The sequence below is a fragment of the Ictalurus punctatus genome, chromosome 12 (genome assembly GCF_001660625.3).
Source record: "Ictalurus punctatus breed USDA103 chromosome 12, Coco_2.0, whole genome shotgun sequence".
NCBI classification, from domain to species: Eukaryota; Metazoa; Chordata; class Actinopteri; order Siluriformes; family Ictaluridae; genus Ictalurus; species Ictalurus punctatus.
The window spans coordinates 11464637-11478380 of NC_030427.2; the positions used below are offsets into that span (position 1 = coordinate 11464637).

Below are 13744 nucleotides of genomic sequence, written 5' to 3' on the forward strand. Positions count from 1 at the left end.
GCCCAGAGTAACATGTTACAATAGTATCGACAATCCATTGCGCTTCCTGTGAGACCCGGATGTGAAGACTTGAATTTTAAGACCCAAATTTTAAGACCTGACTTTTTGCAGCCTGAATTTGTGAGGTTGAAAAATAATGTGTTGAAATACTACCTGATGAATAATGAAGATGGTATTTTAACAACTGAATATTTTGGAACAATAGTTTTAGGAAGGTGAATATGTGTGCATTGAATTTTGATTGCTGGAATTTTGTTTTCAGTCAAAATATACAAACCCACTGAATTGCAGAGGAAACTAATTCAAGCATTCATATTGCTGTGTTTTGTTTTGGTTTTTTTTTTGTATCAAATTGCTGGGCAGAAAAATTCAAGTATTGTCATTGTGATATGTTTTTATTCAATCTAGGTAATTCAACATGCCATTTTGCCTTTAGGACATTTGGCACTATTATACTTCCATAATCCACCATACAGTCCTGACCAAGCGACTTCGGATTATTTTATATTCAGCTGTCTGCAGAATCAGCTCCATTGAGCTTTAGCAACCTCACTTTCACACATTTGAACACATTGTGTCTGAACTACATGGATGACCAATATACTGTATATTTTTAGGTTTTTGACATCACCTGGCAACACAACAGATCCTAATTTTGCATTTAAACACCATTCATTAAATACCATTTTTGAGACATCTTAAAGCATGTATCTAGATCTAGTTAAAAAAGAAATCCTTTTGCCTACCACTGCCTTATGCGGCTTACAATATTAGTAAACCATCTGGTTCCTGTCACTTTAAATTTCTCAGTAATGAGTCAGTTGCTTTTTGCACAATTGCTCAGGGCATTAACACTGTCTCAGACTCTCAAACATCAATTTTTTCTCACCTTTCCTGTCTAGGCATAGGCTAATATTTATAGAAGAAATGCTGTGCTGTTTAAAAGAGATGCCTGTTTTTATGCTATTAAGTGAAACACACAATGAAAATAGGACAAAGTATAGATAAAAAAAAAATCAATGGATAGGTTTTTCTTTATATTCTGCATTACATTTAATTAAAAGAACAGATAAATAGTGTTGTGATAATGTTTTCTATCCTTTACATTCCAATCATGCATATATTTTAGCCAAATGACAGTGTGTCAGATTTGGTTGAGATAAACTGAATCCACACTTTCACTGTGTTATGCTTGTTACAGTATGCAGGCCATCTGGTTTCCATCACTTGAAATGTGTAAATAATGATTAATTTGCTTTTTTACACAAAACTATTTACACATTCCGAAAATGAGATGCATTAGGACTCTCATAAAATCTCAAACAACCATCAATCTCTCACCTGACCTGTAGTTTAATATTTACAGTACCGCTTGACCAGGCATTCGATTTCTTTTCTCATCGGTCAGACTCAATTTCCTTGTGATCACCTGCACATGGACATGTTACACCAGAGAACTAGACATTGTCAGCTAATGAATCAAACAGACACAGGTGAGACGCAATTGACTACTCTCAGAGACTTGTTTTATTGACTTTCAAGAGACACTTTGGAAAAGATGGAAAAGCCTAGTGTCTCTAATCCCTGTAGTACAATTTCCAGAACACAAATTAATCTCAGACTGTGGCAAGTGTTATCTGTCCTCTTCAACATGCATGAGTTCACAGATGATAAGAGTATGCAATTCTTTCCATTCAGAGAGCACAGTCAATTTTGCTGCCTTGGCCCCTGACCATGGATGGCTGTGCCATCTTTGGAAGATTGAATTTTTGAATCCTGACGATGCCACAGCCGTCCATGCCACTCAGGAGCCTGTTTCATTTTATTCTTAATGATTTTATTTACACATTTACAACACAAACACCAAATTATTGGTACAAAAACCATTTTTTAAAATTTTTATTAACAATCAAAACATTTTATGCAACAGGAACTAGACAAATCAATGTGAAATGATCCCAACACACACTCTGACTTTTTCCTTAAAGCCATCCCTTTGTAGTTTTGAGGGCATTTTTTTTAAAGGTATATTGAAGCTGTTCTGGTGGCTCACGGTGGTCCAACACCTAACCAAGTCACTTTAAGGTTTTTTTTTCATTACTTTTTTTTTTACCTTTATTGTTCAATTCAAAACTTTTTTAAAACCCTGTTTAGTTTAGTCACTTTTAAAAAAAGAATACTGAACATAAAAGGACAAAATATTAAACAGCACAAATCAGCACACAATGAGACAGCAGAGAGAGAGAGACTGTGTTCATGTATTCATCAGCAAGCACTAAGACAACTCATTCTGCCCATGGCATGGCTTGCAAATACTGCCTCATTAAAAATCAGCGCTTCATTTACTCACCAGCATCAGTTTGTAAAACAAAACAAAACAAAACAAAAAACCCCTAAGTTAGGTTAGGTAGATTTAATGTTGAAATATGAACATATAACATCTATACCATTCATTACAATATGCCCTTTATACAACAATATAATAATATACAAATATACTATACAGTAATACAAGTGAAACATAAAACATTAACCTTGCCTCCAAGTCTCTTTGAATGACAATATCTCATGTAAATGCATATACAATTGTCATTCTATACACTGCTTAGAGCATAAAAGAGCCAGCTGTATAAACATACATATAATACAGTAAATACACTGCTCTTGTATAACAGGTTAAAACCTTCTTAACTCAAGCTTTCAAAGGGAACACAGTCTGCTCAAGCATAATGAGACTGCTTTGAGAAAAACTGTCCCAAACAGGTGCTAGCAAAACTTCTGGTTCTGGTTCTATTGGTTCAAGTTTTGATGCACATCGTGAAAGAAGTACCTGATTTGACTTATTTCTTTTGTCAGATTGTTTTGACAGATTGTCAGTTTTGCAGTTTGGTTAACCAATGAAAAAAGAACACTCACAGTCTTCTGGTGTCAAAGGTTCTAGTACTTGGGAAGAAAGGCCCTGCTCTAATTGTTTCACTATTTTTGTATATTACAGTTTGTGAAACAAAAGATTTGTTAAATTCCAAGAGACGTTTAAAGACATAAGACACTTGCTGATAATGAATGTGAAACTCCACATTTTGGCATCACTGCGTATTTCACTTATGCTGGATGTTAAGAAAGGTTGCACAGTTTTACAAATAACTAATTTCCAGAACAGTGTCTCCTAATTCCTCTGCCACTGGTCTGATGCTCCCTCTCTGAGACCCATTGAAACTAACAACATGTCCAAAGGTTGGACTAATATAGTCCCCATTTTCCCCAGTTCTGTTTCCATTACTTGGTCCTGCTTCCTTGGCATCAACCATGCATGAGACTATGGTCTTAGTGCCCTCACATCGCCTATGTCTGCAGCCATTCTTTACAGATCTACAGATTTCCGTCATTTGGGTGCCATTCTCCATGTAACCCATATCTGCTTCCTGAACTTCTTCCTCTTCTTCCACACAGTTTTGCTGTATTTGTTTGCAGGATTCTTTCAGGCAGTCTGTCAGCTCAAGGTCCTTTTTCATTTCCTCTAGGGGCAGAGTGTGGTTTCCGACAGTCCCCTGTTGTAGATCCTGGTTTTCCACTCGCCTGGTCGAGCGACACAGAGCTTTCCGGAAACCTCGCTTGAAGTTGTCAGAGAGGAATCCGTACAAAATGGGGTTGGCACAGCTGTTGGCATATGAAAGGACCACCACAAAGTAATACAGGCCCCGGAACTCTCCTGGAAGCAGCACTAGCAGGTTGACGATGTTTAGTATGTAGAACGGTAGCCAACAGAACACAAACACAGCTACCACAATCACCACCATTCGCGTTATCTTCCGCTCAGATTTACGCCGACGGATGGACGTGGCTCGGACTCTACGTCCAGAGCTGCGGACCTTGATTACGATGAGCAGGTAGCACATGCAGATGACTAGCAGAGGGCCAAAGAATCCTACAGTTGCTGTGTAAACAATAAACGCAGCTTTCCAGACTTCTGCAGGTTCAGGCCATACTATGCTACAGTTCCCATCGTCCTCTAACACATCAGCAAAAACAACAACTGGAAGAACGACTACAAAGGATATTGCCCATACTGTGGCATTGACTGCCTTGGCCACTCGAGGTTGGCGCCACCTGGAAGACCGGAGAGGATGTACCACTGCCAAGTAGCGGTCGATACTCATTACGGTCAGGCAGAAGATGCTGGTGAACTGGTTGATGGCATCCACAGTCATAACCAGGCGGCACATCAGTGACCCAAATGGCCAGGACAAAAGAGCATTTTGGACAGCCAGAAAGGGAAGGCCAAGCATGAAAAGCTCGTCAGCTATGGCCAGGTTCAGGATATAGATGTTTGTCACAGACTGGGTCTGAGAGTAGCGCAAGACGATGTGGATGACCAAGGTGTTGCCCCCTAAACCAACCACGCAGACTATTATATAGATAAGAGGAATGAGGATTCCAGCAACACTTGGCATGAAACCGGTGTTGTAGCTCTCCGTCCAGTTCTGCAGAGACCCATTGAGGAGGAAGGTATCATTTGGGGGTGGAGGGGAGACAGTTGCCTGAGACAAGCCCAAATTGCCTGAGAGAACGGAATTGTTGCCCCATGGTTTTGTGAATCCAGATACTGGGATCCGATTTGGTGTCTCCATCTTACCAGGTCTTTAGAAACTCTGCATGTTACCTGTAAATATGAAAAATAAATAAATAAATACATTTTTATGTAGTGTTTTGTATTATCAGGATAAATATCATTGCTCATTAGCTGTAATGGTGAGAAGAGCTGAAAAACAGTAGGAGATTCATGATGTGGGAAATGTTTTGTGACCGACTTCTACCCGGCACACAAATTGTGTACTTAAACCATGTCCATTCATTACTGCGACAAGCAGAAAGCATGTAGAGGCTGTGGTGAATGCTAGCAAATCATGTCTGAGACTATTGCAAAGAGCCTGGCTTCTGACAGTGCAGGAAATGAGCGAGAAGGATAAATAATGGTGTGTGATGAGCCTCGACGGGTCCACAACAGCTGCATTTGTGTTGTCAGCTACCTCTTATGACGCTAGCACCCACACTTTGCACCTTTTCCCCACCATCATGCTAATGCCGGCTAATTGGCTTTTTATTAGAGAAGGATAGAGCAAGAGGCCGACAGGGCCATTGCGTGGCATAATGCACAGGCGGCTGTATTAGTAGTAGGGAAGGAAAAAACACATATAGGCCTGACTGTATGTAAAATAATTGCTTGTTTAGCAAGCTATGTAGAGAATGTCTCCTATATAGGAAGCTGTCCACTATGGTATCAGGAGAGTGTTTCTGTAAGATATTTTGCACATATCTATCTGTATTAACCCTTTCATGCATAGTGTCCGCACTCATGGGCAGTCAATTTAGGAAAATATAAGATGTAAATAACTTCCATATCACTTGAACCACGCAAAAAAAAATTGTGCCAGACTACACTTTTTAAAAACTATTTTTGTTGTTGTTGGGTTTTTTTGTAACTAGTGTTTTTTTAAATTTTATTTTATGCTTACCTCTTTGTGTCATACAACAGTCCTAAACTGTGTAAAAGAATTAGTAATAGTTTCATAGTAATTTCTGTTAGAACGACTTTGTTACTTGATGGGAAATGCAATGCAGAGGTATAAAAGACATGAACAGCTGCTGATGTGAAGATATAAAGAAAAGATAAAAAATTGTATTCGATGCCAGGATGACAACACAAAATCCACACACACACACAAACACACACACACACACACACACACACACACACACACACACACACACACACACACACACACACACACACACACACACTAGCATTATGAGGACCTTCCAATGACATAATTATTAATGCAGCTAATTAATGCTATGCCTATACCTAAATCTAACCTCAGTAACTAAAAGAAAACCTTCTGATGTTTAGGTTTTTTTTGGTTTTGTTTTTGTTTTTAACACAAACCAAACAGAAAACCCTTTTTGGGGACCAGCCAATTGTCCAATGGTCAGAAATGTTGGATAATTCTATTATTTTGGTGACATTTGGTCCCCCCTAAGATATGAAAACATGCCCACACATAAACACTTAATAAAAAAGGAATTTATTGCCTTGTTTATCATTTAGCCGAGCACAAAGGTACAATATTAACAATTATTTTTTTTATTTTTATCTTGACATCTGGTTTTTCAAAAGATTGAAAAACAAATACATAATCACACACACACACACACACACACACACACACACACACACACACACACACACAATGATTGAAGTACGCTCTCAAACTCTTCTTTAACTGCATAATATGAGTTAATGGTCTCATGTATATAGTTTTTTATTTCAGATTTGAAAGTGACAGCACTTCAAGCAAAGGACCAAAGCCACCACAGCAATGCATTTGAATGAACCTGTTCATACTGTAGGAGTCTGCAATATGTCTGTATTGCACTTGACTTTAATTGAACAGTTTCATTGGTTCTTTGAGAGGTATTGCATTTCATTCATGCAGAGAGCTTTCTGCACTCAAAGAATTGTTCAGTTCACAGATGCACCAGAAATTGGGAGGATATGGAAGGAATAAAAAACACACAAAAAAAACAAGTCCACTCAAATAATAGCGTGCAAAGCCGACAGAGGCACAGCCTAAAAAAATGTCACAGCTATAATCCAAGCACTGAATAAAAGGTCTGAATACTTATGTAAATTGGATAGTGGAGTGGTTAAAATTCATATAATCAGATGAACAGTCTGAAACGTTATATTCCTGAAATTGATTGCTTGCTATGTTCGCTGATGATGTCGTAAGCATTACTGTAGTAATTGTTTTGAATTAGGAAGTGGATTTGTATGTAGCAAACACTGTGGAGTGATACACACAGTGAAACATCCCACTGTAGCTATATCAAATATAAACCCTCTTGGAATGCCTCTCAAATTAGTGGAACACAACTAACTATTGTATAAGAATTTTTTATGTTTTAGAAAAATATATTTATTAGATATTAGATGTTTATTTAGGAGAGCATGATGGATTAGTGGTTAGCATGTTGTCTCACACCTCTGGGGTTCAGGGCTTGTGCCCCCCTGTGCTGTGCAGAGCTTGCATGTTCTCCCCGTTCTTTACGGGGTTTCTTTCGAGTACTCCGGTTTCCTCCCACAGTCCAAAGACATGCATTGTAGGCTGATTGGCATTTGAATGTGTGTGTGTTATTGTGCCCTGCGATGCGTTGGCACCCTGTCCAGGGTATCCCCTTCCTTGTTCCCTGAGTTCCCTGGTATAGACTCCAGGCTCCCTGTGACCCTGTGTAGGATAAACTGTACAGAAAATGGATGGATGGATGTTTATTTTATTTACTGAAGATATCTTTTTACAGTGAGTAGGTGATAAAGACAACATTTTGGAATCTGTCTCTCCAAGCCACATTTGACAGAAAAACAATATTTTCTCTCAATATTTCACCCCAAATGAAATCTAATTGATGGCCCCTATCACAATTGATGGCTATGGAGTCATTTCTCTGTATACTGACGATGACAGGTTCTTTGTCTTCATTCCAGACGACATTCAATCACTTGCCATTTGAGGCACTCACTTCTGCAGTGTCTTTACACTGTATTTATTCTCAGATCAGTACACAGAAAAGAGATAAAGAGCCACCATCAGATACTGATCCTTTTAGGAAAAAAACATACTCTAAAAAATACAGGTTCATTTTTGTTCTCCAAGGTGCAATCAATGAAAATGTACCTTTAATGGTACTACCATGGTCCTTAAGATACATGACCTGGCATGGCACAAGCAGCTTTAGTGTTATTAATGGTTGCAGGGCAGAAAAGTAAGTTTAACAACCAGAGAATGAAAAAAAAAACCACACACACTACTCCTTACTGACTTTCACAAAACTAAAGTTTTCATTTTGTGTTTATGTTTCAAGTTAATGCGCTTCATAGTAGTGTGAGAATTAAAAAAAAAATTAATACCTAAAAGTGGGAGTTTTGCAACAACGGCCATCAAAAAGCCACCAACAGAAGGACAATGTTGTTGAGAAAAGTTTAAGTTTATGCAAATTTGGGGCAACTTGGTGCAGCAACCACCAATGGAAGTGAAGACAGTAGAGCGCACGTGATCTGTGATCTGCCATGCTGTCTGCGAGTCTGAAAAGTTTTGTGGACCCAGACAGTCCCACGCTTGCCCTTTCGCCATAGATAGATGGCCGCATTAACAAAGAGCACATGCTGCTTCTCCTTCATTTCATAGGATATGATGCATATATACACTGGGGAAGTTTATATACAAACGGGGGCTGTGGGTCTCTCCCTCCAGAATGTTTCATTTTAACAGCAAGAAAACTGGTTTGTTGTCAAACATAGAATGCTAGTTGCACCATCCACTGATAAATGTTACTATGGTAACCAATAATAGGAATGTTTACAGGAAACTTCATAGTACAGGGACTGGCGACGTGCAGTGGTGAAATCGCTGTATGTGTGAAAGTACCTTAATGGACAGAAAAAAAAAAACCTCATTAACATTAACTTAAGCTCACTTTGTGGAATGTTTCTGTTAATGTGGGAGCAATTTCTTCATGAGCCCAGATCATGCAATGGATGATTTAAGCAGAACGTAGTCATTTTCTTTAATTGCAGGTCTACTGTTAGAATGTCTTCATCATACTGCATAATCTGACATGGAGAGCACATTATCACACTGTCTGTTATAGAATTCAACCAAGATTATATTGGGATCATCTCAAACAATGTGACAACTAATAATAAAAGACTGCTCTAATTGCAGAGTCTCACATCAGCTTAAATCTGAGAAGAGATGGAATTAAACAGAATCTTTCTGTCCACTCCAACAATCCCTTTTTAAGCTTTATTGAGTTTCTCATTTCCTTATTCTCCAGTTCTCTTTCCTAGTTTGAACTCTGCTAGTTTATTAGCATCCCTGGGGTCTTCTCAATACTCTACTTGATGTATACTTGACTCTTGTGTCTTGTGTCCTTCAGAAAATAATCGAAGTCTGCCATCATCAAGGCCATATCAAATGTTTGAAAGTGTTCAGGAATTGAGAAGAGAAGAGAAGAGAAGAGAAGAGACACCCAGAGTGAGCTTACTCAGGTGCTTCCTGAGTAATTGAATTATTAAGTGCTTATTAAGTATTTGAATTAAACTTTACTTTTTTTTGAAAGTATACTTTAATACAATCTTTTTTCTACATTACAATTTTCATTAAAATTTTAACTTAAAGTTTAAAACTTTAAAATTGTTTTATTTTTTTAACACACAAAATGGTCAATGGACTTTCATATGCAAGTTTTTTAATGAACATTATTTTATGAAATTATTGAAAACACATTTGACAAATACATATTCTACACAGATTTGTGGATAAACTGTCATGTAAAATCAAGACTACTCAAAGTCTTTAAATGCTATGAACCAGTGTGTGAAATTATTTAGCTGTGTCTCCTTTAAAGACATATGGAAAGTGCCAAGTCATTTGAGAAAATATTTTTAGTAAATATTTTTTTCTCTCATTTTTTGAGAAAACAACTGATGAACCATTTCAGCATTTCACTGCAGCATTTCAAAACACATTTCAACACAGATCATTCATGTCATGTAAGGAAATTGACTTCAATACATTATGTATTGAAAATATATTATACATTTAAGGAGAGATGTAAAAAAAAATGTCTGTTGTATCTGAAATGTCTGACTGTATTCGAAAAGTGAAAAATACAAAAAAACGTATGTTACGACAGGAATAAACATAAGAGTCCCTCCATGATTTCATGATATTGTGATGGCAGGAATGAACGCAAAATCAAGAAAACTCCACAATATTCATAAGGAGCTTGCATGAAAAAAAATAAAAAATACCGCAGACTTTCCACAATTTTGGGTCAAGACGTGTCATGTGACCTCATCACAATTCGTGCATTCAGTCAAAGCCCTCTTCGATTCATGTGTGCCGAACATGAGTACAGCTAAAAGGTCTCATTTACCAACAAACATCACTTTGAAAGACCGTGCAAAACAATTTTGTGCAGTTGCGATTTCACCAATTCAAGTAGTTTTCGACAAAAAAAAGCATAAACAAAATCTAACAATATATTTTTGAATATTTTTGCTGTCTGGCCATAAACATGATGTACACACACACACACACACACACAAACAGAGTAATGTAAGCATAATGTATTGACACCTTGTTATGCCTCATGACAGGCGATGCAGCTGTGCAGATACAGCTGTAAGTCATCAATAAGTTTCGTCACTTCTTTCATTTAAAGAGATTCTTTAGTAAAGAAGGATGCCTCCATCATTATCTTTTCCAGATTGAGGACCCGCACAAGGAGGGGATGTGAGAAAAAGAAAACTGTGCTCAACTCCTACTTTTGTTACTACTTGTCTTAGAGTTATTGGTACCCATGATTCACCTTCGTAGTGCAGACAATAATCTTACCTACTGTCATGATTGTAAGCTATTGCAGTCCACCTAAACATGTTTTGTCCTCATATACAAACTCCTGTTTACAATGTGTTTATAGCTATCTAACATTTTACACATATTCTCCACAGTTTGCTCAGTTTGCCTTTTGTCCATTACAGTGCCTATTTTATTCCTTTGCTTCTGTCAACTCAGCCTTGCTCATTAGGGATCTAGATTTAAACCTGGATTTCTGTAAAGCTGCTTTGTGACAATTTTTGCTTTGTGGGTTCAACCGATCTGCTATTGACTCCAAATAATGAGACCCTGCACCACTGATTGGCTCCCATTCATTACAGCAGCAGGGATGACCAGCAGGAATGTTTTGAATGCAAGTCAAATTACTTTCTCTCAGGATGATGAAGGCCAATGACGTCCCTTAAAACTAATAATAGTAAGTAATAATAGTATTGGATTCAATTCATATACGCCAGTGGTAAATATAACCAGGATGACACACACTAAACAGGCACCTAACAAAGGGAGGTAATAAAATGAAAGAATAGGATCGGATTCATTTTTATTATGCCATTGACGAGGCCTTGTGATATCATCCATTGCTTAACCCAAGTTTCATTGTTGAGCTACTGATATAAAATTTTAGTATCTAAAATATCACAACTATATCACACCTAGCTGGCACTCTGAAAGAAGATTATAATGTTGAGTGAAAATGAATGGACATATACGAACCTATACATACTTTAATCTTTATATAGCTATGGGACAAATTGCCAAAGGTGATCACCAAGCCCATGTGGGATCTTGGTGTTTTAATCAATTTTAGACAATAACATGTGCTGTGAAAACACACAGAAAAACAAGAAAAGATGGTGTTCAAAAAACCCCCCCAAACTTTTATGATCTGATGCCTTATTGGAAAAAGAGAAGAAATGGTTTCTCACCAACTGTTAAACAGAAAGCGACAGACTTCCATGCTCGCAGCCCACCCCAAACACATACGTTATCCCACAAAACACCTCCCCCATTCCATTCTCCTTCTTATAAAGACCTCCTATCATTTGTTCCACCCCATTCAGCTAGGCTTGCTTACTAGGAAATGATAGCCCCTTCCTCTGTCCTCTCACCTGCAGCTGTAATGAAAAGTGGCCCCAGATACAAGCCTAATCTCCTGTAGACACAAAGAGGAAGTCCACAATCTTGCCCTTTGTTCCTGTTTCCTTTTGGCCTTTTCAGGCCTTCACTGGAGCTGGCGTGTCGCTATGGTGATGAAGGGTTGGCAGGAGGTGATACCGCTCTTTAAATCCTAAACTGCTCCGGGAGTATATGTGTGTGTTTGGTGGATGGATGTGTGAGAATGGAAGTTGGGAGGTTTTATAATGACAGTCTATGAAATGTAGTTTCAGTGCCTTCCTCCAAACCCCATGCAACCCTTAAACTTTTTCCACATTTTGTTGTACTACAATTTATACAACAGAGGCAATAATATTGCAGTGATGGGAAATATCAATATGGTTTAATTATTTAGTATTAAACTATTATTAGAATTATTAACAAATAAATAAATGTAAAAGTTGTAATTGTATAAATATTCACCCCCATTGCCATGAACTACCTAAATTAGAGGGGCGGTGGTGGCTCAACGGTTAAAAGGAACCCAGGCGATGAAGACTTGTAGGCCTTAACACGCAATAATTGCCCTCTTTTACTAAAATACGTTGTTAGAAAGACATGAAATATGTTAATTACTTTAAATACCTTAATATTTAATACAAATTTTAACCTAGGGAGGCTGCCATTATGTGACATGTGCACTGCACTCTGAGTCGATCACTTAAAATGGTTGCACTTGAGTACGCAAAAGAATTAGCTACTAGCCCCCACAGCAGGAAAAGAATGCCACACCGTGCTGTTTTTGGCTGTAATTTTCTAGTTCTTGTGTGCTGTGATGCAGGGGATATATGCAAATATAATCAAACCAGTAAGCATCTTGTTATTGCGTTTTTTCTATATATTCTTATAATATAACTGTCCTGTAAAATTAGCCTAAAACTGTCTAGCCAAGGCATACCCAAAGTAAAATTAAAGCTGTTCTTGAGCCAATTGGAATACATGCATGGTATATGAGGTGAGTTGCCTCTGTTTCATAAGTGTTTGTTTGTATATCGGTGGTCTGACAGAGACTTTGATTGTAGCTGCTGTTGTGATTGTATCTCAAAACGGTTTATATCAATCAAATCTAAAGAATATTAGCTTTCTAAATATATGAGTACCTTCATACACATAGAAGCTGTGTAGATAGCATAGATTTGCTCATAACATGGCGATAGCGCACTATCATCTCATATCATCATGAAATGATAGTTTAATCTATATGCTTACCTTGAACAACAAACGCTCTCGGTTGGTATAGACGTGTAGTTGCTGCACAGACACCATCGATTTTTCCCTACTCTCGTCTCCTCACCTCTCTGATCGTCTTCATTTTGATGTACATTTTGAGCTCATTTGTTATGCTTGGGTTTAAATTGAAAAGGCTGCAGACATGTTTATAGTAGTTGTCACTGGAGAAACAAGACCACTGCATCTATTTGATGTCACTACCCAGAATGCACTGCTACGTAAACGAAAATGGCGGCCTACAAGTGCAAGGATTTTTATTATTTAAAAAAAACTGACATCTAGAGTGTTTTTGTATAGTGTTTTATACTTTAATTTATTTATCTATTAGCGTTAATCTAATAAGCCATATGAGTCTTCATAGGCAGGGTTCCCTTTAAGGCTCTATGTTACTGATCAGAAGGTTAGAGGTTCAAGCACCAATACTGTCAATCTGCCACTGTTGGGCCCTTGTCGATCTTCTATTGGTCACACATCTTCATGTGATATGAATTCACAGGTCAGAGTTCATGTAACTTGAACTTTGGAATGCAGCGAAATGTGAAACTTCTTTGCATGAAGCTTGCGTTTCCGGTTTCCAGTTTCCAGCATTCATGTGGATATGAATGGAAGTCAACGGAAATTTCGCATGCTGAAAGTCTAGTGTAACTGCCCCTTAACAACTGCTTCCTCAAGCTGCGATATGTGAAAAAGAACGTCACTGATCTGTAATGTATGTAAGACAAATAAAAGCTTCTTCTTCTTGTGCTGGTGCCATCAGAAGTCAGATAGTCTGCCTGCTTGCAATTAAAGTGTCACATGATTTCAATATAAATGACCAAACTTTTGTTGGGCAGCCATATAGTTGTGCAATATTATTTTCCAATTTTTAATTATGGATTTTCCACAGGATATTTTTGCAT

General features: G+C 37.8%; 1 protein-coding gene across 1 annotated transcript; it reads right to left on the reverse strand.

Moving 5' to 3' along the window:
* Window positions 1–2710: 2710 nt before the first annotated feature.
* Window positions 2711–4628, reverse strand: si:zfos-169g10.2 (somatostatin receptor type 5). The gene has a single exon (XM_017480863.3). It carries the CDS (start codon window positions 4626–4628, stop codon window positions 3135–3137), a length of 1494 nt encoding a protein of 497 aa, XP_017336352.1. The 3' UTR covers window positions 2711–3134.
* Between the last annotated feature and the right edge of the window lie 9116 nt (window positions 4629–13744).